General features: G+C 34.3%; 5 protein-coding genes and 1 long non-coding RNA gene across 7 annotated transcripts; 2 read left to right on the forward strand and 4 right to left on the reverse strand.

Moving 5' to 3' along the window:
• Positions 1–23: 23 nt before the first annotated feature.
• LOC100649324 (sugar transporter SWEET1) lies at positions 24–7,439 on the reverse strand. Of its 2 annotated transcripts, XR_007223361.1 has the most exons (7): positions 7,212–7,439; positions 5,975–6,052; positions 5,586–5,709; positions 2,289–2,444; positions 1,066–1,185; positions 765–970; positions 24–649 (listed from the first exon to the last, which is right to left on the reverse strand). XR_007223361.1 is itself a non-coding variant. In XM_003394448.4 (6 exons), exons 1-6 carry the CDS (start codon positions 7,286–7,288, stop codon positions 863–865), a joined length of 663 nt encoding a protein of 220 aa, XP_003394496.1. In that variant the 5' UTR covers positions 7,289–7,439; the 3' UTR covers positions 665–862. The 2 variants fall into 2 exon arrangements, 1 of the variants encoding a protein (XP_003394496.1); XM_003394448.4 differs by lacking the exon at positions 24–649 and having other exon boundaries at positions 665–970.
• Positions 7,440–7,497: 58 nt separating this feature from the next.
• LOC100649444 (26S proteasome complex subunit SEM1) lies at positions 7,498–9,433 on the forward strand. The gene is made up of 4 exons (XM_003394449.4): positions 7,498–7,643; positions 8,557–8,723; positions 8,813–8,909; positions 9,204–9,433. The coding sequence occupies exons 2-4, from the start codon at positions 8,639–8,641 to the stop codon at positions 9,250–9,252; spliced, it is 231 nt and encodes a 76-aa protein (XP_003394497.1). The 5' UTR covers positions 7,498–7,643; positions 8,557–8,638; the 3' UTR covers positions 9,253–9,433.
• Positions 9,434–9,559: 126 nt separating this feature from the next.
• Positions 9,560–13,668, reverse strand: LOC100649204. Its single transcript, XM_012321045.3, has 10 exons — positions 13,539–13,668; positions 13,127–13,459; positions 12,138–12,839; positions 11,741–12,074; positions 11,333–11,667; positions 11,034–11,259; positions 10,619–10,957; positions 10,365–10,518; positions 10,129–10,292; positions 9,560–10,040 (listed from the first exon to the last, which is right to left on the reverse strand). The coding sequence occupies exons 3-10, from the start codon at positions 12,785–12,787 to the stop codon at positions 9,741–9,743; spliced, it is 2,502 nt and encodes an 833-aa protein (XP_012176435.2). The 5' UTR covers positions 12,788–12,839; positions 13,127–13,459; positions 13,539–13,668; the 3' UTR covers positions 9,560–9,740.
• Positions 13,669–16,045: 2,377 nt separating this feature from the next.
• On the reverse strand, positions 16,046–18,647 carry LOC100648239 (actin, muscle). The gene is made up of 3 exons (XM_003394440.4): positions 18,493–18,647; positions 17,388–17,538; positions 16,046–17,295 (listed from the first exon to the last, which is right to left on the reverse strand). Exons 2-3 carry the CDS (start codon positions 17,511–17,513, stop codon positions 16,291–16,293), a joined length of 1,131 nt encoding a protein of 376 aa, XP_003394488.1. The 5' UTR covers positions 17,514–17,538; positions 18,493–18,647; the 3' UTR covers positions 16,046–16,290.
• Positions 18,648–20,577: 1,930 nt separating this feature from the next.
• On the forward strand, positions 20,578–21,950 carry LOC125384688. The gene is made up of 2 exons (XR_007223362.1): positions 20,578–20,823; positions 21,634–21,950. It is a non-coding gene; the product is annotated as an uncharacterized LOC125384688 (long non-coding RNA).
• Positions 21,951–22,349: 399 nt separating this feature from the next.
• On the reverse strand, positions 22,350–26,396 carry LOC100648427 (actin, clone 205). Its single transcript, XM_003394442.4, has 2 exons — positions 26,244–26,396; positions 22,350–23,750 (listed from the first exon to the last, which is right to left on the reverse strand). Exon 2 carries the CDS (start codon positions 23,722–23,724, stop codon positions 22,594–22,596), a length of 1,131 nt encoding a protein of 376 aa, XP_003394490.1. The 5' UTR covers positions 23,725–23,750; positions 26,244–26,396; the 3' UTR covers positions 22,350–22,593.
• Between the last annotated feature and the right edge of the window lie 69 nt (positions 26,397–26,465).

Consider the following 26,465-nt stretch of genomic DNA (forward strand, 5'->3'; position numbering starts at 1 on the left):
ACTAAAAGTAATATAGACTCGGAGAAGATTTTAACCATGTTTTGTACAATATCGACAATGGAAACTTCTGTACACTGAAAATCCATGTACTGCAAATGTTTTACTTAAGCTTAAAGTATTATTTAAAGATTATGCGATTAAAAGATATATCTAACTGATTAATTAAATATGTTACTCTGATAAAATTATAAACTTTACGATCGCAGCAATCATGTTAAACACGATTCTATATAATATTGTGCATTTCAATTCTGAAGAGAAGTTACTTTGTAGCGTAGAATATGAAGATTGCTAAATATAAATATACAATCGATAATTTAGAAGATAGAGGCATTTATAAATTTGTCAACTGTTTTAATAGCTGGCAAAATACTCCGACTATAATCGTTTAAGTATTATTCCGCTGTAAAACTTCCGCAATGTACATAAATTCTAATTAACTTTCAATTATTTGGTTCCTATATGTATATTCTAACATGTCTTAAATTATGCTAATATGTATTTTACGCCACATTGAAAATTGGTGATTTGATTTATCGTGTCACGTTAATTGTACAAATTAATCTGGTAAAGATTACGAGTAAAAATAACAGCATTAAACAAACTCTTAGCCTATATACAGATTTTTACGCTCGAGAATATTCAGGATCTAAAAAAATGTATGTTTCATTAGAAAATTCATCGTTTAATAAGAATTGTCTAGATATAACAATTAACATCGATAGCTATCGGCGTTAACTATTATCCAATTCATATTTGTAGACCTTATTTTAGTTGCTAATTTGTAGGCGTGTAGAAAAATTGTAACAGTTGGAGGCACAAGACATCCTACACAGTTCCAATATTTACAATATCACTTTTCTTAATCCTTCTTTCCTTGGCTGGAAGCTTTGCCTTTCGACTTCGATGGATATATCACGAACAGGGACAATTGCGCCACAGACAAAACAAAACCTACTGAGTTCTGAAACTTTAAAAATACATAATACATTAGCGAGTGATAATCTGCGAATTTTGTAGTAGTTTAGATAGTAGGAAGGAATAAGAAATAGGAAATCTACTTACGATAATGAAAACGTTATTAATTATAATCCCGTACAATAGCCATAAAGATATAACAATAGTGCCCATAAATATCAGCGGGAACGGAAGGATATCCGTGTTTTTTGTCTTTATGATCTCCCTCTGATGAATCAAAAAACAAAAGATTATTACAGTCGTATAAACAAATTTCGTAAATACAGTTAATTCAGACAATCTAGATATCATTAAACGTAATGTCTAGCGTTTAAAAAATTATTAACGAAACTTCTGATTCATATTATTTGTTTCATGCGAACAATAATACCAGTGTTTCTTAAACATTATGTTTGAGAATATTAAAGTATCTTTTTCTAACTCGCTCTTCTGACGCATTCGTTCGAAATAGAAATACTTTTAACAAAGAAATCACTCACTAACTAAATTGATTCTTCGTTCGAAGTCAAGTAAAAGTACGAAGAAATATATTTAGAGCTGTGTGTATGAATAAATTGGATACTAAGATGTATAATGTCTGAGGAAAGTACACGGAAACTGCTATACGTTTGAAAATGAATCTCATCTGGTAAAATACTGTTACGCTCGATGGCGTGCAAAGAACATCTCGGTCAACGAGAAATTGAGGCAATACGTAACGGAACTACAATAATACGGCTGTTAGATATATCCTAATTTAGCCGAGAAAATTTGAAGGACATAAAATCAATTTTAAATTTTTTAAAACATCGCAATCGTGATTAAAGAAGCTCGATAAATTTCATCGAAATCTTATTGAAGGCAATCAAATTTTACGATAACAATATCTGAAAGTTTCCAATCCAGTTGCGCTATTTCTATTTCAATGATTACGCGATTTCGCGTGGTTTGTCACGGCTCACAACTTTTTACAACTTCTTGTCGCAACGCAGAATTGTTACTCAACGATTGCAAAATTTCTCGTCGATTATTTTATATAAAAAAAATACCTAACTATTTGAAAAGAGACATTGTATCATCGACAGAACTACTTCGATAAGATAAGACATTCATATAATATATATACATGCACTAATCTTTCAATAATTATTTTTAACATTTAACATATTTATCGAAATTTGAAAAACTGAACAAAAAGCTAGAGCAAAATGCTAACAACGTAAGATAGGTAAAGAAACGTTTATGCAAACGAATAATAATGCTTGTATTATTCGTTTCGTGGATATTAAGTTTATTAGAGCTCTTAGCTGCGTTCGTGGAATTTTACTTACAATATGTAGAAGAGGAGACGCTATTAAGAGGAAAAATAATCCTGTCACAATCGAACCGAATCTGAATTCGAGCTTCTCGGGATCTTCCACTTGTGCATATACGAGGAAGGCCGCTACAACAACTGCTATCTTGCCTATTAAAGCAAGTGTATCCTTCTAAAAATGCGGAAGACAATGTAAAATATTTATTCAGACATTGATACTGTTAGAAATATTTGTTCAAAGTTTCCTCGCAAAACACCAACTTAGCTTCTATGTAAAGTCTTAATTTTGCCTCGCTATCGATATACAGGGTGTCCGATAACTGATAGTACAACCGGACAGGGGGTGGTTCTAGATGAAAAAATAAGATAATTATATTTACAGATACACCAACTTCGCCAATTTCCATGATTTTTGAACATATTGTAGAAATCAACATACTCTTCTTATTGTGACGTTAAATCTAAAATCCTTCGGCGACTACCAAATCGCACTCGCCTAATTATACTTGTAGCGACAGCTCATAGACGACAACGACATTTGATTGGAGTAGTAAGCGTATATGATACACTGTAGCCATTCTCCTGTGTTCTCGCGAGCACAATTTCGAGTTAAGTGGATACGATGTTATCATCTTTGACAATGTAACTATTGTTTGCGTACAGAAACTGTCTTTGAAATCAAAACACGAAAAATTTGAAAGTTCTAGCGTTCAGAAGAAAAATTTACTTTTTTCTATTGTTTAAAAAGATATTGGAAATAAGTAATCAACTAAGAATTTGAGGTTCAACCCTTGGATAAATTTAAATCAACTTTGTCCTAAATTGAGCAATCAGTCAGTCTCTCAGTTTAAAAAGTTATCAAACGTGGTAATTTAAAAATTTAATAAACGGTAAGAAGAATTGATATAAAAGAGATTACGTTTGTACTTCAAGACTGTATTTGCATCTCGAAAACGTCTAATCCCATATAATTAGTAGTTAGTCTACAAAAAGATTTATAAAAATCATTTCCTTCTATTGTTGCCACACGAGAATCCCCCTTCAAACGCCTCGTGCACAACTGCACACGCAAGGCTGCAAGAAATGCCAGTTATAATTCAATTAAGAACACCAATCTATACATTAGGTTTTCGCTTCGCGTTAGTCTTTTGAATCTGGCTACCTTGAGGCGGCTGGCAACGCTTACGTGAAATGATAACAAATTAATTATAAAAATAGCAGGCGAATGAATAATTGATGTTATTTTACGAAAAGAATAATTGTTATTATCTTACCCAACAACTTCATTCGTTAAAGAACTAACTCAAGCCCAAATCCAATACGTTGTAAGTTATAACACACATTTTTTACAGTCTCGCATATGCAGTTGTGCACGCACCTTTAGCCAAACTCGCTAAACTCTCGTTTATACGCACCAGAAATAAAAGATAAGAGCTAGTTTTCGCTTGGGTCATTATATCTGCTCGCCGCAAGGCTACCGATAGCCAATACTAACGCATAGGTTGTTACCGATGCACAATTATAAACAAAATAAATTTTTGGACAATATCTTAAAAACTATGGCCGAGCGAGGGTTATATATGTACATAGGAAACAGTTGTTCAACATTTGGATTTCTACAATATATTCAGAAACCATTAAAATCGATGAGATGGGCATTCTTGTGGATAATTATCAATAATAAGTCGAATAGGAAGAATAACACTTTTTAGTCGAAGACTTCTTTTCTGAGAAGATCAAGTTTGAAATTGTGGATTTCATATTAGGCTGTCTTTACCCTTGAGGACCACGTACTTATAAACATCGTCGATATTATTATCTTTTCTATCATTCTTGCATTATTTCCACACTCATGCAATATACACTTTCCTTTATCCTATGCCCTCAACATTCAAGTCATCTGAAATTGTTAACTATTATTAGAAACGTTTAGTAATAGGGATGAAGATAGCCTACAATGAAATCCACTGAGCTGGGTTGAATGTACGTGTACCGCAAACATTTTCAAACTTGATTTTCTCAAAAGCGAAGGGTGAAATGAAACAATTTTGGTCTTCCTTTTCGACTTACTTTTTCATGCGGGATCAGCCACTGACCGGTTATGCTACCAGCTATCGGATATCCTGTGTTTTTATTTTATTACAATTGTTTGTAATTCAATAAAGACAATGTCTCGTTATATATTCAGCCGCGTATCTATCGACTGTGCAACAGATTAGCAAATAGTAAATACACGTACACGTTATCTTGAAAATGCTATGAGTGTTTGCGAATGTTTATCGCACCTTTTGCACTACTGATGGATACATGACTTTGCTAGATGTAGCTACGATTTTGATTTCGCAAAAAAAAGAAAAAAAAATCGAACAAACTGAAAAGATATAATTTTGTATACAGGGCGGGACAAATAGTGTTAGAAGCTGTTCCCTCCGAAGCCATTGCAGATACTAAATTGAAATTTTTAGGTATTGGAGGGTGTAGAGGCACTAACATTTTAGGAATGTAAGATATTGTGGGATATGTGATGCTATCCTCATTCTTTCTTAATCGAATATTATATTTTCGATATTCGGGCAAATGTTATCAAACTTGACAACTTTTATCTAAAGCATTTTTTCGCAAAGTTCGCAAAGCTATTATCACAAGAATAAATGCGTGTTTGGAAGGGAATGGGGAACTCTTTGAACATTTAACAAAATAATTTTCGAAGCAATAAACATTTCTTTTGATATCTTTCGACATCTTCGCGGAGCTCCACTTATGCAAGTTATTTTCCGCTATAATTCCTTAACTATACAAAATTGAAACAGTGCCTTAGATAAAAGTTGTTAGGTTTGATAACATCTGCCCGAATATCGAAAAATTAATATATCATCTTATTTGATAAAAAAGTGGGCGTAGCACCTTTTCCAGTCTTAAAAGACTCATGCTCTCAATATCTTACAATCTAAAATTTTAGCCCATCTGCACCATTTAACATTTAAAAATTTCAGGTTGATATCTGCAATAGCTTCTGAGAAAACAACTTGTAATATTTTACTTCTGCCTCATCCTGTATGATGCATGATGTATGATACAATAAGGAAAATTGCAATATATACAAAAATTAAAGCTGCATGCTTCTAAGAGTCTTTTAGTTTCTTAAAATTTAGCAGCAAAACATACAACTTCATCTATGGTGTATATCGTAACAGAATATTAATTCAAACGTTCAAATATGGACACTAAAAAGGAAAACAAGTTACAAAGAAAGAAAGTAACATGCCAGAAAGTAACACATCATGCATTTGAATTTAGAAATATAAACTCGTACCGTGTGTGGTGAGTAATAATAATATACAGCCATGTATGCTGTATTTGTGAGTAATCCAAAAACATTAACATTAATCATTGCAGGATCCCTCACAATCCATGCATATTGAAGCATCAAGATGCACCTATAAAAAGTTTTTGATTCACTATATGTCTATCTGAATAGTCTGTATATATTTATTTCCTATACTACGATCTATAATACTTTTTCCACAGTTATGAACAGAAAACAACATGAAATATTTCTATTATGGACAAAAGTATTAATACTATATTTAGATATCTTTACTTCACAAGAACAGAACAATCATTAATATGTTTTAAATAACATTAGACCCTGTGTATTTATCTTTATGTCATCTATGTTAAATAATAAAATGCTGCACTTACATTCCTATGCCACCCAAAAAAGGCATGGGATCAAATCCTTTAGACGAGCCCTTTTGATAAATATCCTTACATATCAATCTACAATTAAATGACAATCAAAAATGTTATTTTCTATTACTTATACTTCAAATTGATAGTAATAATGTAAACAGATAGTATGTAAAATCACACATACAATTTTTGACTTATATCTTTACAATATTTTGAAGTAACATTGATAAAATACAAAAATTTAATATTTCAAATGACTTATAAATCTACATATGATAGATATAATATATTATATATACAATTTGCTTATACAAATTGGTATACTATATTTCTATTATATAAACTATATGCTATTAGATAACTTCATATATTCATGAATCATGTTATGTCAGCACTTTTCTTTAAAATTATTATTAGGTACACGTACAAATAACAAGAATGAAATTTGCAAAGTTTATGTATAGATATTTATGATTAATCATATAAAAAGTAATTATTTGTTAATTTTAGTTACTAACTAGTTACTAGTTATTAATTACTTTAGTCCTAATTGTTCAATTTCATACATATCTCACATGTTATAAATACATAAAAAATATCAAATAGATGTTTTTATTGTACATCAATAATAGTTCAAACATATAATTAATACTATCATTTTTAGTATTTTAATTTACAAAGGTCAACGTACTTACAAAGGTAAAACATATAAAAATTTCGTATGTAATATACCTAATTATTTTTATGATAAGTTTATAATAACATATATACATATTTGTTACATTACAATTAGTTATTTAAAAAAATGAGCGACACATGCGCATATTCGAAAATAAAATGGTTTAAATACTTTAATGCCGCAATAATGAAAAAAATGATGTGGCACTTTTAAAAGAAACATACATTTACGATTTAAATTATATCGTGACATTTAGAACTTTACTAATGCATATATACATATTTTTTAAATTGTATAACTTATAATTGATGGCTTTATATAAAAGTAACAAAACTTCTCTCAATTTTGCCGCAATGCATGACAAAAACAAAGAAATCTATTGTTCGGCATATCACGTGGAATATTAAAAAAGTAGTTCGAATATAAATGTCAATGTCAAAGAACAGTTACACGCTCACGTAATTTGTAATACACTTCTATTCCAAAACGTATATTTTCTAATAGAAATCGAACGTTGTATTTCAGAAAAAATATATAAATCGAAATTTTTTTATTTCCTCAACTTACGTGCCAGCTAACATTTGGGCCATTGTACAAATTGAGGCACATGATGCCACAAGTTCTTTGTAATCCTCCAAGACCATCGCGTTTTAACAGTTATCTTCCTTGACACTCAATGACTACTATGAGACTACGACTACGAGTCACTTCATCATTACGAAACTGAATGTCCCCACCATAAACGGGGAGATTAGGGAAAAAAGTACCTAATGATTGGTTATTCCATTTACGACATTGGTGTGTTGTCCCTCGCCCCACTGCGATGCAACACACCGGTAAGCACACTCTTACACTTGTTTGCTTATCGACATGAATTCCAATTTTAATTTTAATTTCTGATGAATTGAACTATCAACAGTGAAACGTAATATTTACGATTACCTATGTTGCGTCACGTGAAAAAAAGGATACAAGGAATTTTCCGTTGTACACGATAAGGTAATCGAATATATACTTAGTTATATGTATCTTTAATGTCTTAAAAGTGTTGGTAATTCGTATACCTGATAACGTTAAATTATACGATATCAATAATTAATTTACAGATTTGAAATTTATGCTTTTCAGTATACACAATACTTTCTGTGATATAATTTCATTATACAGCAGTGGATGTACGTTCATATATACACATATAACAAAGAGTAGGGGTATGCATGGATACAATAGCTGTATCCCTACTCTTTGCTTAAATAGTATTTTATACCTGAAAGCACATACAAGATAGTAAATTAATGTTAAGTATCTATCAGTGGTCAGCGCAATCTAGTGATATAACGAAGATTTAGCTCTCTTTAGCGCTAATTTTGAATGCCTATGATGATTTAAGATTATGATTTCGAGAAATTCAAATACTAATATTTTTTCCTTAACAAAATATATAATTACAATACATTTATTTAATTTATATTATGTATATTTATTTAATCTATATTACGGTATATATATTTAAAAGATTAAAATAATTATATTATCTTCATCGGGCCAGCTTTATTATTTATTGTTATTATTAATATCATATAATCAGCTTCAATTAAGTGGTTGAACTGGTTAAATTATAGATACTTTTTTAAAGTCAAGTGCAATAATTTTCAAACCAAGTACTATAGTCCCTATATTACTTATTTTAAGCATTTTTTATGACATTTTTAGTATATGATGAAGAATACTATTATAGAATCAACATCTTTTTATACAATTCACTATTCATTTATAGGAAAATACATAAGGAACGATAATTTAATTTCTTTATATTAAAATAAATTAATTATAATAATTTATAGAATTCTTCTTTTGAGTCAAAGTTGGTAGCTATGAACTTCTATTTCATGCTCGATCGTCTTTTATGCAGCAACAGTCTCCAGAAGATTCAAACGTGTTCTGCTCCCAACTCCATAAGAGACATATTTACGTCATAATTATAAAATTTCACGATGTCAGAAAATAAGAACGATAAAGCAAAGGTTGATCTGGGATTATTAGAGGAAGATGATGAATTTGAGGAGTTTCCTGCAGAAGGTACAATAATTTAATGCTATACACTTATTATAACTGTTAAAATGGTTTGTGCAGTATTCTAACCTCAATTTGACTGAATGACTTGATAGATTGGACTGCAGTTGATGAAGACAATGAAGATATTAGTGTTTGGGAAGACAACTGGGATGATGATGATGTAGAAGATGATTTTAATCAACAATTAAGGTAATTTTTATCATAACACTATTTTAAGAAGTACATGACTTTCAGGTTTATAAACCATCAAATAATAAGCAATTCAATCTCATTAGTATGATATTTTTACTGCAATATTATTGCAATTTATAGCAATATTGTTTAATACTGAAAAATATAAATTTCTTTAAAATATTAAGAGCATTATGAGTGGTTAAAAAATTGTCATATGTGTATATAACATAATGTAAACAATGCAATTACATTAATTTATATTTAAAGTACAAATCTTAAAATTTTTTAAAATAAAATTATTTATTTCAGGGCACAATTAGAAAAACAAAAGGGTCACAACAAAGGGAAGGAATCTTAATTAAATTATAAATTAGATATTATTATTCATAAGAATAAACATATATTAATTCCTAAGATTTTGCATACATATAAGTTTCATTTGATGTATATTGATAGACTTTTATTAATTGTGAAATATAATGATTTTTCATAAATATTTGTACAAAACTTAAACATTAAATACAAATGTACAATTTAAATGCATATAGTACCTAATATATGTGAATTACATCATACAACTCATAAAGAGTCTTGTATTAATGAAAAAAATACTTGGCATCCTTAGTTTATATAATCAGGTACGTAGTCTGTTTTTGAAAATTTTATATAATTCTACATTATTAAATTAACAAATTTAGTTACATATGGCACATCAATTCCTTTCGACTAAAACATATTTCAGTAATTAGCAACTTCTAATACATGTATCTTGATCAATGGCTAAATAAAATTGAGAAAAGGAATTGAATCAACCTTTTGTTATTGAGTTAAAATAAAATTAAATTATTAAAGAGTTGTACTATGTTTTGACCTACATGTACTTAATAGCTGTGATGCTAGAACATCTAATATTTGTAGGTTTAAGTCTACATTAATCTTCTTTATTTCATAAGAATCAAGTAAATACTTTAAAATATTTAACGTGTCATTTGCGCCAAATACTAATTTTACACCATTTGGAAGTTTAATTAATAATTCTTGCAACAGTCTTTCTTTTAATAGTTTCAGTGGTTCCTCAGAAAGTTTATTTTGGACGTTATGAAGTGATATATTACCCAATTGATCAAAAATTTGTAAAGTAACAGTCTGTAATTATATGAAATTCATAATTAAACATAAAAATAATAGTACTTCTTATAACAATAAAAAATAATAAATAAATATGAATTATTACTTGTAATATAGATTCAGTAACATTTCCAAAGAGTAGCTTTGTCCATCGAACAACTGCCTCTTGCTGCAAGGCATTATTACTTCCAACTCCTGCCAATAATTCACAAATAAGATCGACAGCAACACATGTTAATATTAGATGTGAATCCAAATCATCAAGGTCCTCTGAAAATAAAAGTAAAAGTAAAGAAACATTTTATAACATATTCAATAATTTTTATAATACATTATATTTACCTTCATAAGAACTTTTTACAGTTTCCCACCAATGAGTTAATAATGCAGAATCATTAGCACTCTCCATTGAATCAACAGCTTCATAAGCAGAATCCACGCAAGAATATTCAGTTCTTTCAGTTATTAATTGTTGAAGCTCAGCTGCTAGACTTTTCTATTATAATAAGAGAGGTGAAATTTTATATATAATGATATAATTTATGAATTTCATTTAATTTGAAATATTTTGTCCATTACAATTTACATTTAGTTACCGATTTAATATTCTCGACGAATCTCCACGGAATATCAGCTAAAGACATTAACGTTGGTAACGGAACATTTTCTTCTTCTTGTTCAATTTCAAAACCTGGAACGACTGTTCTTAGAGTATTAAAAACACCACTTACTGTTTTGACTAAAAATTTGTCAAATCGAGGTGCAACCACATCTGCTTTTTTATTAGCGTTACTACTTGGACGTAAAAAATGTCGCAATTGCGGTGGACATTCACTAGCCAAGCGTGTAGTTAAAGTTTTCAAATAATTCTCTAATTCAAGACGACCGCCTTTTGGTAATACCAAGTTTGACATAATAGGTGTTAGTTCTGGAATCTATATATTTTACATTACACAAAATAAATCAAAAAGTATCATAAAACGGTTAATAGGTATAAAATGTTAAATTCACCTCTTGTAGACTAGTATGTAACTGAGCAAAATCGCGGTATTGTCTTCTAACAGTAGCAGTTGTAGTTTCAAATAGATCAACCCCCCGTTGTTCTATATCATCAAATTGAATACAATAAAGTAATTGTTGTGATCCATCAAGAGCTGTATGAAATTCTGTCCAAGGAATTGACAAATTTGTAAATTGACTACCTTCATATACTACATAAGATTTTTCTTCCACGTGTCTGAAAAGTATAATATAGATATATATTTGATTTATTAAATTATTTATTAAAATTGAAAAATATTAATACCCACAATGGTGTATTCACAGTTGACTTCTGCTGTAATACATTTCTAAGTCTAGCAATTGTTGTAGCAAAATCTGTAGGTTCCTCATATACAGGAGATATTTTATCCCCTTCTATTTCAGCATCTATCTCTACTATACTTTGACCCCATAGACCTCTATGTTCTGTACCTAAGTTATGTAAATGTAAAGTAGGTCTCTTATCATTTATAGATACTGAGGTATTCTCATGCTTAATTAAAGGTTTAGTAGATGATTCAGATTTTGGTTTTGGTAGTGATCGTGGAATCACAGCTGCTGTTGCAGATGTTATACCATCTCCTAGAGCATTGGATATAACTTTCTGAAATAGTTCTTTTATTAGTTTGTAACAATCAACGATAAGTAAAATAAGTATTATAGAATTCTGCACATACTTGGACATGTGGAATATTTTCTTCCTGTTTACTTTGAACTTTGGCAACATTTTTTGGTGTTTGTTGCAGTAAAAAGTCAGATAAATTTTGAAATAACCAATTTGGAGAACTTACTGTTTCAACAACTATTAATAATCTTTTTGCTAAGATAGATAGTAACAGTTTACATGGTAATGAACTTGTTAACTCCCATTGTAAAAATTCTTGTGCTAGAATAGTAACCATTCGATGAAGCATATGTTCTAACGCTGGCATATTACGAGAACCAGGATGTAAATATCTAAATGCTTCCTCCATATTTGGTGCAGTTCCTTTCTCAACCCGTCGTAATGCTCTACAATATAATATAATTAGTTTGAATAATTTATATTATAAACATATATATGAAACATCATACCTGTGATATTCTTTTAGATGTAATAAGAACACATTAAACAGCTTATGAGTAAGCTTTATTTTGTCTATTAAACTGATCTTATGAAACAGTTTGGTCAGTAATTTTTTTAGCAATTCTTGTGCTTCATTAGGGAATGATTTATCATCACTGATAGATTTATACCAAACCTTTATGCATTTTAAATTTATTTCTGTTACTAAATTATATATTTCTACTGCTCTCTTTCTTCTTAAAGAAGTATCTTTTCCACTAGATCTAATTACTACTTTTTCCTTTCGCTTTTCTTTAGATACTTGTGTTGAATTTGTGTTTTTATTTGTTCTTACTTCATTCTCATATTTACTAATACATTCACTTTTTTCTTTGGAATCAATTTTTATTTTCAAATTATTTACAAATTTGTTATATAACCAGTTATTAACAAACCTTATATTAAGTGGTCTATTAGCTTTTAATGCAACTTGAAATAAAAAACAACTGAGCCACACTGATAATATTATAATAAAAATAGCCCATGAAATAGAAATATATAATGGTGTCAGACCAGCCCATTCTTGTATAATTACAAATAACAATGTAAATAATATACTTAAAATCAACAATATCTGGTTCAACCAGCTCATTGGTATAACTTCCTCCATTGTAAACATAATATAAGAATAGTACTTTTAATATTACATTTTGTGCCAATATAATATAAATCTGCAAAAAAAATAAATATTTTTATTCCTTTATAAACTTACCATATTGTTCAGATATAAATACAGAAATGCTATTCATATAAGAATTTTATAATAATTTTAATATTGGGAACATAAAAAGCTTTTCTTTCAGTAAGCATTAATTAACATAACATTGTTGCATAAAAGATTCACTGTATCATTTAAAATTATGTCGTTAGAAAATCAAATATTCTTATAATTATTAAATTATTTTTTAAATTAAACTTATTTCCTATTAAAATGACTTCAATAATTTATGAAATTTACCTTATGTATCTAAAACATTCCTATATTACTTGTATTGACATATTGATGTTTTATACTGCAATCTCGGCATGTTTTATTCTCGTTCGAATTGGATCATAAAATTCCTTAACGAACGTAACTCGTTTCACAGATACACATTAATAATCACAGATCATTAACTTAATCCCTTTATACTTAAATACATCTGAATTTCTATCAACATTTTATTTTCTTTCGTAAGTGATGAGACATAGATTACATTTTAGAAAGAATGGCGATCTTTGTCATCGCTTGATTATTCTCGTTTTAATAGAATAGGATACAAGATACACATGACAGTAATAATCACTGTAACTATTACACAAATAAACGATACTTTATACAAACAAGATATGTTGTTAATTTGTATTTAAATAAAGATCATAAAACGTACCTGATACTGTGTCTCGGATTCGAGGTTACGAAAGTAATTGTTTTGCGCTTTTTGTTGATAAAGAACCACGTTAACATATGTATGCGCCGTTGCAAGTGTTGTGACACATGCGTACTTAAATATGTAGAACGTAGAAGACTGAATACAGAGTGCATAGATATAAGTTTAGTATTTTTTTATTTTATCATAAAATCTAGGAAAGTATTTGAATCATACACGTAATATCACTATTTAAATCAGGATTTTCATACCTATTTAATGCAAATTGAATTTGAAGATTATATAATCCTAATTAAATTGAAAAAATTGATAAATGTTAAAAGTATACTCCCAGTCTAATTATGTTATGTGTTATATTACCATATATATGTATTATCTCAACATATTATCATTAAAATTATTTATCAACATACCTAAAAAACTATTTAGAAATTAATAATGATAATACAAGTTATAATTTAACAATTAATTGACATTATTTAAGATTGCAATAATATATTTATTATTTATTTATTAGTATGACATGTATAAGGCACAAATTTATTAAAGATATTTGTGTATAGGAAAATGTTTCATATATTTTATTAAAAGCGAAATTCCAGTTAAAAAGAGAAAATATTTATAGTACGCGATTCAAATCACTTACTTATTATTATTTATAATTATTAGGTATATACGTATAATATGTACCTGTGTTTAATAGATCAAGATAATTTCATTATAATCATCGAGAAACTAATAATTTTCTGTCCGTTCTCAATGAACATAATTTATCTATAACTTATTTCATTATATCTATATTATCACATAACTAGAAAATAAAACTGTTCGTTAACTTATCTAATAAATCTTATTTATGACGCTTGATAATAAATTTTTAAGTTTTCTTTCAACTAAAGTAAGTAATTAACGACTCTATCTTTGAAAAAATAAATTTTTCCATTCTGCATCTGTTCCATTACACGTATAATAGACCAAATAGAATTATGTTGTACAGTCATTTTTCACGTTTCACTATTTCATACAAAGACAAGTCATACGATACGGTAATAATTTAAGCGGTAAAGAGCAACGATTCGTAATACATACGAATTACTCGTCGAGCTTGCTCGTAAAGCTATCCGTTTTCTAGCATTAGCATTTTCAGCACGTGGCTGTCTCGTGAAGAGGGACGGAGTGTGATAAAGTCATCCTAAACTGGAGCACCTCCACCCCATGCAGGTGCACGCACGTATGCATACACGTCCCAAAACTCCCAAAGAGTGCGGGCTCTAATTTTAGTTGGTGAAGCGTCAAAATAAGCGTAAGTCACCCGGGGGCCTTGTAAGGCTAGGGAGGCAATCCCGGGGACCCCCGGCATGCACTCCTCGACAGCCACGGCATCCACGTACCGACAACTCTATTTTTGTTATTTCTTTATTTGTAGCACAGTTTTATCGCTCGTCTTGGGTTACGGATTTTCCTTCGAACAAGAGTCTATAATCGATCGTCTTCGAACTCGAAAGATGTGAGATGTTTTTGTTATGGGATTAAAGTAGGGTCATTGATGCTGGAGATAATTACTTTGATGTCGAAACGAGTAATAGATAAATATTAGGTAATTTAGATAATTATATCCAGAAAGATAAATGGACAAGGAAATAAATGAGATGTTTCGTTTTACGATGAAATTAAATTTCACGAATAAATCGTACGGAGAATTGATAAATTTAATTATTTCTATTTTAAAGGATTTGCTGTGATCTTCTAATTGGCTCGTAATGTCTTCGTAAAATGTTATGGCTGAACAGGTGTAGCCTGTAGATCTATTTCTGGATCGAAGTATCGTCGGTTCTTAATATAGAGTATCTAATTCTCTTGAAGATTTAACGCTTACATTATATCTAATTCTCAATGTCATATAAATAATAATAATAATGATAAACGAACAGAGAATTATTCATAATTTTTCTAAATTACTGTGTAACTCTATAGTCTGTTGAAAGAAATGAAAATATGTATAGTCACTTAAAGTTGCACACAAACTGGCCAGCTGCCAGAGCACACTGTAGTTAAATGTCATGAGAACCCAAAACACAATAATTCTCTTGAACTTTATCTATAAAATCGTACCCGTCCATTATGTCATTGTTTTGAGTAATCGCCAGAAATATCACGTACGATAAGGTTCACATAATCCGACATTGAATTATTATATAATACAGTTTTATTATCATCAATTATATGATATAATAAGAACAATACGCCAGGCAGCAATATGAGCCGACGTTGATGCGCCTGGTCATGGTTTCCCATATCATATACTTCACTCTCGTCGATTACCACCCCGTGCGTATCGCAAATGCCAAATTACGTGCGCTTACGATTTCAAGAAAGCCTTTGTATCTGTATGTGTATGTGTGCGTGTCTGTACGATACATGTAAGTCAGCGTATACATATTGACAAGGCCGAGAAGGGCTTGTTGCAATGGCCGAGGAGATTATTATCAATAAATTAATTAACGTTAAAATAACAAACAGTCATGTTGTACAAACTAAAAAGTAAAGTACAGTCTGATAAATGTGTAGAATAAAGGCACTTCAGTAATTTTCCTTTCCCAAATCTCATTTTCCCCCATTCTACCTTCTTCTCTCTTTCTTCCCCTTGGCATCGGTGAATCCATATGTGAAAGGGTCACAGCTCGAGCACGAATAGAAAAAAAAGAAAAGAAAGCAGGTGAAAATCATAAACCCCTGTGATCGGTGCACCACCTTAGAAGCACTTGCGGTGCACGATGCCAGGTCCGGACTCGTCGTATTCCTGCTTGGAGATCCACATCTGTTGGAAGGTGGACAGTGAGGCCAAGATGGATCCACCGATCCATACGGAGTACTTCCTCTCGGGGGGAGCGATGATCTTGATCTTGATGGTCGATGGAGCCAGGGCAGTGATTTCTTTCTGCATACGATCGGCAATACCGGGGTACATGGTGGTACCACCAGAGAGTACGGTGTTGGCGTACAGATCCTTACGGATGTCGACGTCGCACTTCATGATGGAGTTGTAGACGGTTTCATGGATACCGCAGGATTCCATACCCAGGAAGGAAGGTTGGAACAGGGCTTCTGGGCAACGGAACCTCTCGTTACCGATGGTGATCACCTGTCCATCGGGCAACTCGTAGCTCTTCTCGAGGGAGGTGCTGGCAGCAGCGGTGGCCATTTCCTGTTCGAAGTCCAGGGCGACATAGCAAAGTTTCTCCTTGATGTCGCGCACGATTTCTCGCTCAGCCGTGGTCGTGAAGCTGTAACCTCTCTCGGTAAGGATCTTCATGAGGTAGTCGGTCAAATCGCGACCGGCTAAGTCCAGTCGGAGGATGGCGTGAGGAAGGGCATAACCTTCGTAGATGGGTACGGTGTGCGAGACACCATCTCCCGAGTCCAAGACGATACCGGTGGTACGACCGGAAGCGTACAGGGAGAGCACGGCCTGGATGGCGACGTACATGGCCGGGCTGTTGAAGGTTTCGAACATGATCTGGGTCATCTTTTCACGGTTAGCTTTCGGATTTAGAGGGGCCTCGGTGAGAAGGACCGGATGTTCCTCAGGAGCAACTCGCAATTCGTTGTAGAAGGTGTGGTGCCAAATCTTCTCCATATCATCCCAATTGGTAATGATACCGTGTTCTATAGGATACTTTAAGGTAAGTATACCTCTTTTACTTTGGGCCTCGTCTCCTACGTAGCTGTCTTTCTGACCCATACCGACCATCACACCCTGCAATGGTTATTAACAGTATTAGCGAGACATGATAATAAAAAAATGGCGTACATATTGGAATTTCATGATGATTTTCAAAATTACCATACCTGATGACGTGGGCGGCCAACAATGCTGGGGAAGACAGCACGCGGTGCGTCATCTCCAGCGAATCCCGCCTTGCACATACCGGACCCATTGTCCACGACTAGTGCCGCAACATCATCATCACACATCTTGTTTGATTATTAGTGTTACCTACTGTAGAAATGAAATTTGAAATGCATATGAACCTGAATTTTGTGCGTTTGTGTTCGATCATATTTTTTCTTTTATTAGGTGGTTAATAGTTAGATATTAATATTTTAATGCAACTTTTACTTCTTCACAGGCATCTTGATAAGAGGTTTAAGAATCAGGGGGTTGAATCAGTAAAAGGACAAAAATCATACGATTTTTTATGGAGCAAATGCGCAGTATTAGAAATAGGTAGAAAAAGTACGTTTCAATCACTAGAATTTGAATTGCAAAAAAGAATATTTGGTATAATTAATAAAATATCGAGAATTTCATTAGATACTACTTACAAGCAGAATAAATATCAAGATAAATATCGTTAACAATTTTAACAGGAGATACTAAAAAGGAACTGTTAATTTAAACTAAATATTTGTCATAAGAATTAGTCGACATATTGCAGTTATCTAATTGTTGATTATTAAAATACTACCATAATTATGCGATCGAATAATTATCATCGTTAAACGTTTGCTACTCATTGTTTTAAAAGAAGAGCGTCTAATTGTAAACCAATCGAACAAAGAATCGCCTATAAAAGCCAACGGTAGCAACGTATACTAAAAAGAACACAGGCATTGGTATCACATTTGCGGAACATCACTTCACAATGAGGATTCGATGACATGCAAGGATCCTGCAACGATCGACTGCGTTCGGTCCTCGTACACTCTCTCGGCAAGGTCGATACTGATTTCCGGTGCGAAGTCACTGAAACGACGCGAATTACACCTTGCAAAAACCTCGTTTCTACACACTGTTTCCTGTTCTCCGAGGCACGAGGACCGAGCCGGTCGTCCGCGATTATCATGCGTGCAACCCTCGTCTCGATCCAACGATCAAGAAGAAAGCTCACCGGTTACACACCAGCACGCTGTTTTAGCGGATGCAAACTAACGGAACACTCGTTCGATTTACCGTTCGCTAATGAGTCGAGAGATCGGCAATGGTCGCTTAGGGCGTACGTCGTGCAAGAGACCGAGAGCGGCGAGTGGCACAGTGCCGGCTCTGTGGGGTCCCTTTATCCATATCGGTTCGCAGCCGAAAATAGCGATCCGCCCCTTAGATGGAAATCTATCGTGCATTAACACTCGTCTCGGCCCGCCGCCACCGCCTAGTCCTTAGCCGCCCTAACCGTGACGCCGAGAAGGAGAGACGCCGTGCGTCGCGACGAGGCGGCGGCCGACGGCCCCCCAATCCAAATAAGGACTCGTCACGCGCCAGGGCCGTCTTCCGTTAGGCGCTAATCGGCCGAGGGTCGAAGGGCACCGGCGTCCAATCTGATTCATCCTCCAATTTATGTGTCATCATATTCATTAACCGGAAGGTGGACACAGAGCACATGTACAGCTTGTTCTTCTTACCTAACGTGTCCTGTATCTAATGTTTCTTCATTTTTCAAAATACGTTGAAATATTCGAGGTACCTGGTATTTTTTACCTTTTAAATAAAGTTACGTTATAAACAAAGGCTGTAAGAAAATGACAAAATATTTTTATTCGATCGAAGAACAACGGAGATGATTTAAAGTAGACGATGAAGTTCAGTTTCCTTTCAACTTAAATGTAGATAGAACATTTGATTTCTATCGTCGAAGAAAGGAAGAGGCGATCTCCGAATGACTATAGCTATAACGTTCGTGCATTTATGGGAGGATCAAAGGTGCAAAAATGTATAAAATGTCCCAAGTTTATGATATTTGGCGGCTGCTTTGTTTAGATTCTATTTCTTTAATTGTCATAAATATGAATTTACGTGAATATCCGCGGTGTATTTGTATCTGGTAATGCGATTACGTGTATAAATACTTGCTTCTGTATTTAACCGGAAAATTAGGATTTACGTGTAAGTTGAATTTAATTAATTAAAAGCAAAAGAAAAATTTATGTGGGTGTTAGCAGTAGTAATAGTCTATAAATATAGAGCTTAGTGAAGCTTATGGGATCTTGAGATTGCAGTGTTTTTGAATGAAAAGTTTAGATCGGTGTGTCGGTAGCTTTTAATAGACATGAAAGTTTATGAGGTTCGGACGAAATGTGCTTCGTGAAAGGGAGATTCAACAAAGTGGATTTCGATGTTTACGATACGTAGTAAATGAGTGTTTATCAATTAATAAATGTTTCGTTTAGGATTGCGTTATTTTCGAATTCAAGTTAGGAAGATACGCATCCGGTTAACAAGAAGGGATAAACCAAAGAGAAACCTGGAATAAATTTCTTAAATACGAGATGATCTTTCAACAAAAGAAATCTTTCAATAAATACGTTATAGCTAAAATTTAATCACTAGATACGTGTAGCTGAAATTAAGTTGAATTTTGCGTGCCTTTGCGAAATATTTTTCGTGCGTTCTCCTCTAACTGAATCGACAATATCTCGAAACTATTCTATCCGTAACAAATTTAAAAAATTCGTAAAAAATTTCCACGCGGAATTTACAGTACAACGATAAAACAATAAAAAAATATCGGATCGAAAGAAATAAAAAGATTTATCTGCTTAAGATCTACGAGAAGTAAAATACTAAAATAACGAAAAGCATAAAAACTACACCCATAGAAATAACATAATAGAAATTTAGATATTATCCCTCTAAAACGAATGTATTAACCCAACCGATTATCCTTCTAATTTCATCGATTGACGTTCGATTTCATAATTTCGTGATTTCTCGTGATCCGAAACTTCTCTCTTGAAATATGAAATTTTTAAGGCCGCTGATCTCTAAAATGTCCACGCTAACAAACGCATTATTTCGCGGCTGTCATTCATACTCGTAAACGAATAATATATGACTTCATATGGCCGCAGCGTGCCAACAATAATAATCCGAATTACAGTTGGGACGCGACGCCATTTTCGATGCTAAACGATCCGTATATTATGGTTGCGTGCAACGCCGGGTGTAAATGGCTCAATCAGCCATTTACGGTCGATGAAATGCATATAGAATCGAATTATTGGACGATTAGGCTGCTTTCTATAATTGGGAGTGCACGGGGCGACCACGTAGCTCGAGCCACCACCGATCCCCTCCACCTTTTTGCAAGAGCCACCGTCGAACCGTACGACCGATTCGCAGATTCGCATTGCCGTGTTTCAACCCCGAAACGGCACGTCTTTGTCGCAAATGAACTTCCACACGGAATCCCCTTGTAAGCATACAGACGGTGATTCGATCGATCGACCAACAGTTTCCAAGTTTCGTGACCGTGCAAGAAGATGACGATGTTCGGTGGAATGTTCGAAGGTGATGAGATTTTCATTTATATAAGAATATCGGTAGAAATTGAGGGTGCTCATGACAAAGACGACCCTTGCCAAGCCTTTTTGCTATTTAGATAGTAACGCGTTTCAGAAAATTCACGACTCAGCGGAATCGGTATTACGAAAAATGATCTATGTCCGGATCTATCGTCGAATGAAAATCGAACAGTTGTGCCAAAACTTTATAATTGAATTAGATATAGCTGTTGGATTTAGTTCGATATACTTAGAGGCACGTTCGTAGTTATAATGCGATACGATGTATATTTCGTTAAGAAAAATTGTAATGTGCGAAAGACGCTACGGGGTGTTGTTTGAATTTCCTGAGAAAAGACAAACACAAACAAGAGTCGTTTTTGCTACCAGGCCTTTGATCAAAGTATAACTTTCGCGGAGAATTAAGTACGTTAAAGTACTTTATCAATGTACGTTGTCAGTGATGTAATTATCGGTTAAGGAAAGATATCAATGATAATAATTGTAAATTTAAGTGTTGATATCTTTTATCGTAACCGTCGAGTATATTATAGAGTTGTAAAGAATTCGAGTTGCACGTAGAATTGCAAGAATTGCAATTGCAAGAAAGAGGAATCTTTATAGAAGAATGGAGGAATTTTGAAGAACCAAATTCTTCTTTTCATGCAAGTGTACTTAGTGTGTAATTCAACAATTTTAAGGAAGTAAGAAGACGGCAAAATAATTCTACGTATAAGGATATTCGGACTACCTTTTGTATAAATATCACAATATCAAATTTGAGCAATTGATTAGCGTGATGAATACAAATTTGCAGATACTGCGATGCGAAAGACACAAACAGGACAAGCACTCAATGTATGGACTACGCTACAGGAGAAAGCCAGCATTAAAGGGGAGCGTGTTCCTGGATGAGCGTGCGTCTATCCTTAACAAATTGGCGACGAAGCTTACGATAACGTAAAGAAGTCCGTTTGGATACCCCGGTAATTTTGATAGAGGCAATGAGTTACTCCTTCGTGTAATTCAATCCATGCATGGTAGATGACGATACGTATATTACTATCCTTTCCAAAATGTTATTTATGTTGAATACGAGTGCTGAGATTTGAATAAATATATTTTTTCTAGAAATTTTAAATTTGTTAAGTCGATATTTTACCCTGTTTTTATTGATGTATGCAAAACTTTTATCTAGTACAGCCTATCAATACGAACGTATAGTAATTGATGGCTAGCCCCTTTCAATTTGATCCTAATATTTGCTGTGTCCCCCCCCCCCCCCCCATTGCAAATGCACGATTCTAATGAGAAATTATCCGGTTTGTATCTCATTGTAACATATTTAATCGTAATGTAGTGTGAAATAATGTTTTGGTCAACAAAGATGAAATATTTTTCGATTCGATCAGAAGAATAGATACTTCATAATTGAAGAATATTGTACGAAAGATATAATAGAATTGAAAATAAATCGATTATTAAATAGCAATTGATATTCAGGGAATCGTAAAATGAAAAGCTACGTTTTGATTAGTTGTAAGAATATAAGACTGATTTATTCCGTAGATGTAAACTTATATACAAAAGATGACGTGTATGTTCAGACCATGTTCGTCGGAAAAAATCTCACCGCCACGTAGAAACAGTGCCGATAGAATTGAACTAACGGAGTCGCAGCTAGACGAAGCGGTACGGCAGTGAACGGTGTGTTTGGGGAAAAGGTGTAGCAATAACAATATCGATAGTAATAATAATTTGAATCGAGCATAACTGCTTAGAAGCACTTGCGGTGAACGATGCCAGGGCCGGACTCGTCGTACTCCTGTTTGGAGATCCACATCTGTTGGAAGGTGGACAGGGAGGCCAAGATGGATCCACCGATCCATACGGAGTATTTCCTCTCGGGGGGAGCGATGATCTTGATCTTGATGGTCGATGGGGCCAGGGCAGTGATTTCTTTCTGCATACGGTCGGCAATACCGGGGTACATGGTGGTACCACCAGAGAGTACGTTGTTGGCGTACAGATCCTTACGGATGTCGACGTCGCACTTCATGATGGAGTTGTAGACGGTTTCATGGATACCGCAGGATTCCATACCCAGGAAGGAAGGTTGGAACAGGGCTTCTGGGCAACGGAACCTCTCGTTACCGATGGTGATCACCTGTCCATCGGGCAACTCGTAGCTCTTCTCGAGGGAGGTGCTGGCAGCAGCGGTGGCCATTTCCTGTTCGAAGTCCAGGGCGACATAGCAAAGTTTCTCCTTGATGTCGCGCACGATTTCTCGTTCAGCCGTGGTCGTGAAGCTGTAGCCTCTCTCGGTGAGGATCTTCATGAGGTAGTCGGTCAAATCGCGACCGGCCAAGTCCAGACGGAGGATGGCGTGAGGAAGGGCATAACCTTCGTAGATGGGTACGGTGTGCGAGACACCATCTCCGGAATCCAAGACGATACCGGTGGTACGACCGGAAGCGTACAGGGAGAGCACGGCCTGGATGGCGACGTACATGGCCGGGCTGTTGAAGGTTTCGAACATGATCTGGGTCATCTTTTCGCGGTTAGCTTTTGGGTTCAAGGGAGCTTCGGTGAGGAGGACTGGGTGTTCCTCAGGGGCAACACGCAATTCGTTGTAGAAGGTGTGATGCCAGATCTTCTCCATATCATCCCAGTTGGTGATGATGCCGTGCTCGATCGGGTATTTCAAGGTGAGAATACCTCTCTTGCTCTGTGCCTCGTCGCCGACATAGCTGTCTTTCTGACCCATACCGACCATCACACCCTGATGTCTGGGGCGACCTACGATCGAGGGGAATACGGCACGGGGAGCGTCGTCTCCGGCGAAACCGGCCTTGCACATACCGGATCCATTGTCGACAACAAGGGCTGCTACTTCGTCGTCGCACATTTTGCCTTTTCTTCGATTTTAAGTGTCTGTAACAGAAATCACAGTCGTTCTTAATTTCACATCGTTACTTTCTTTATACGACCGTTTGATAACATTGATGTGTAGTGTCATCAAATATTTGATTTTATCAAATACCTATCTGTTTCCAATGTTATCGTAGCGAGTATATCTATTTGGGTAGATTCTACACTGATTTATTGCGAAAACTTGTCGGAGATTTGTAACATATGGCACTAATACTTGATGGATTGTAAAATTGGTTCGTATGTATCTTCGATGGAAAACAATCGTGCTTATATCAGAAAAAAATGTGAGGAAAATCATATGAAAAGTACGTGTATTTAAAAGAGCTAGGAGTGAAATTCTATTATCATTTTCAGCAACTCAATAGTTTCGATAGAAAGAATTCTTGTACGAAATCCTAATTCTTCTATTTTAACTCAACAATACAGAACTTTTATAATTTGCGAAGTCCTACTTTGCGTTATATTTAATTTACTAAACGGAAAATCTAAGAGTCAGTTTTCAAGTAGCAAAAATATTCTCACGAAACAAAATGAAAACAAAAAGAAGAATTCAAAATAATTCTCCAACGAAAGAAAAAACAATCGTTCGCTCGATAAATATCGTTCAGTTAGAAAATATGTGTACGCAAAAGTGTAGGAAGCTAGTGAAACGGTATAGGCATCGTGTAGCGCGATGAAGTTTTCGCGGAAAGCGTTGACGCTCGCCAGAATTGACCCAGTTGCCTATAAAACGATAGGCAAGCGGCCCCGGCGTCGCGGCACTATTTCGGGGCGCCGCGACGCTAACTTTAGACGTACGACCGACGGACGATCCCTAATAAGTGCAAGCGACGATTATGGTGGGTAACATCGTCTCTGCTCGCCGCGGCTCCGCTCGGACCACGAAAGATACAGCATAACGACGTGGCTCGCGCGTGCCAAAATTATGCTCTGCTCGCAAAAGGACCAACTTCGCACACGGGCAAAGACCTCCAATATGCCTAAACATGACGATAGAGTCGGCCATTCGCCCCGTGCAAGTATTTTTGGCACTCGTGATTAGCTGGTTAGAAGAATTTCGATATCAAGAGAAGAAATTCGCGCGTAAAATGATGATACATCAACGAGGAAATTTTAAAAACGATTGGAAATTCGTCGATGACAGCTGTCTTTTGTAATCAGAGCGAGTATTCTTTCAAGTGTACAGTTATATGTAATTTTGCAAGCAGAAAGTAGTTAGCTTGAGTTTTTAGGTTTCGATATCTTTTTATATCGTTAATTGGATTTTGCGTTGCCATAAATGGGGTGGTAATTTATGATTTTACCGTTGGATAGGTGTTAGCAAGCTGCGATGGTTTTAAAGTAGATATTTTGTAAGTGCAGAGAACAGATGTAATTTGTAGAACTTGCTGTTTAATGATTTCAAATTTACTAAGATAAATGTTATCAAATAATGCAAAGACGACTTGGACTAATTTAAAGGTTCTCGTATGTCAAAATTAAACGATAGCGTGGTAATATCTAATTTCATATATATCTTTCTTTTTTAAAAAATTCGAACGATAAGCGAGAAAATTTGTTCTGCTCTAAAAATAGTACTTCTAACTATTCTCGGTAACTTAATAAGGCCAGCGAAATCGTGTACACAAAACGTATCGAACGAATAAAAAGTTTCAATGATCCCGTATGATTGATTCAAATCGGCGATGAGAAATAAAAATTCTTTTAGAAAATAAATAGCCCCAAGATCTGGTCTACTATATATACATAGCACTCTTCGTTGATGCGTAATTTACAAATAGATATGAAATTATTACGATAAAAATATATAAAATATTAGCCAAAAAAACAGATATATAGTGTTGGATACTTTCGATTACAAGAATGAATTTTCCTAAAGAGATCGTATTACTTGTTGCGTTTAAAACAAAGGTAGATATCAAAAGATCGAATAAAACAATTGCTTCAACATTTGACGGAAAGAAAATCTAAACCCAATTATTGCTATCCAAAGTTTTCAATAAAAGCGAAGATTCTATATCGCATTAATAAGCTGGAAACAAGTATCAAAATACGATTTAACATATACACGATGCAGCTGAAGGAACTCTTTTAAAATTAAGCTACCGTACAAATGTAACTCGTAAATAATAGGTCGTCTTCTGCAAAGAAAAATTAATCAGTTAAGTGATTTCTATTACAAAATGCTACAAAATTACTTCTGGTTCTCAGAACACACGCAATTAACCCTCGATGCTATTTCAGATGCGAGATACCGGAAGGAAACTCGACCACTCCCTTAAAAGTCTAACAGCGTACCGCTATGCCTCCAATTATGGCTCTCTTCTATCCAAAGGATCGGTTGAAAAATCCTACGACCCGATCGATATAACAAAATCAATCGCAGGAATGGATCGGCTTCCGGTATCTTCTATGGTGTCGAGGGTTCTTGGTGGTAGCCGATAGCGTCCGTGATAAATGAAATATCGTTTCCAGAGAACAGTTTCTACGTACCGTGCACGGGACAGAGTTGGAGTGGCGTCTGTGCCTTGGGAGCGTCCCGACGTCGAATATATGCTCTCGTCAGAACGCCCCCGCATTCTCGTGGGATGCTTCTTGCCCGACAGGCACGAAAAAGGCTTGCCTCGCGTGGCGTCGCGACGCTCGCCGAACTAGGCGGCCCCAGGCCCTAAGCGGACCGAGGAAAATACGCCGCTTTGAAAATTCACACTATCG

This window comes from Bombus terrestris, chromosome 3 (assembly GCF_910591885.1).
Source record: "Bombus terrestris chromosome 3, iyBomTerr1.2, whole genome shotgun sequence".
Classification (NCBI taxonomy): Eukaryota; Metazoa; Arthropoda; class Insecta; order Hymenoptera; family Apidae; genus Bombus; species Bombus terrestris.

Excerpts from the sequence above, each read along its gene's own strand:
- LOC100649324 (XM_003394448.4), bottom strand. The coding sequence starts at position 7,288 with ATGGTCTTGGAGGATTACAAAGAACTTGTGGCATCATGTGCCTCAATT. Across the intron at positions 5,710-5,974 it reads TTTTTGGGTGGCATAGGAAT|GTGCATCTTGATGCTTCAAT; the intron begins GTAAGTGCAGCA and ends AACTTTTTATAG. Across the intron at positions 1,186-2,288 it reads CGTCTCCTCTTCTACATATT|AGGGAGATCATAAAGACAAA; the intron begins GTAAGTAAAATT and ends TTGATTCATCAG.
- LOC100649444 (XM_003394449.4), top strand. The coding sequence starts at position 8,639 with ATGTCAGAAAATAAGAACGATAAAGCAAAGGTTGATCTGGGATTATTA. Across the intron at positions 8,724-8,812 it reads TGAGGAGTTTCCTGCAGAAG|ATTGGACTGCAGTTGATGAA; the intron begins GTACAATAATTT and ends ATGACTTGATAG. Across the intron at positions 8,910-9,203 it reads GATTTTAATCAACAATTAAG|GGCACAATTAGAAAAACAAA; the intron begins GTAATTTTTATC and ends TATTTATTTCAG.
- LOC100649204 (XM_012321045.3), bottom strand. The coding sequence starts at position 12,787 with ATGTTTACAATGGAGGAAGTTATACCAATGAGCTGGTTGAACCAGATA. Across the intron at positions 11,260-11,332 it reads TCAACTGTGAATACACCATT|ACACGTGGAAGAAAAATCTT; the intron begins GTGGGTATTAAT and ends TATACTTTTCAG. Across the intron at positions 10,519-10,618 it reads TCGTCGAGAATATTAAATCG|AAAAGTCTAGCAGCTGAGCT; the intron begins GTAACTAAATGT and ends TTATTATAATAG.
- LOC100648239 (XM_003394440.4), bottom strand. The coding sequence starts at position 17,513 with ATGTGTGATGATGATGTTGCGGCACTAGTCGTGGACAATGGGTCCGGT. Across the intron at positions 17,296-17,387 it reads TTGGCCGCCCACGTCATCAG|GGTGTGATGGTCGGTATGGG; the intron begins GTATGGTAATTT and ends TAACCATTGCAG.
- LOC100648427 (XM_003394442.4), bottom strand. The coding sequence starts at position 23,724 with ATGTGCGACGACGAAGTAGCAGCCCTTGTTGTCGACAATGGATCCGGT.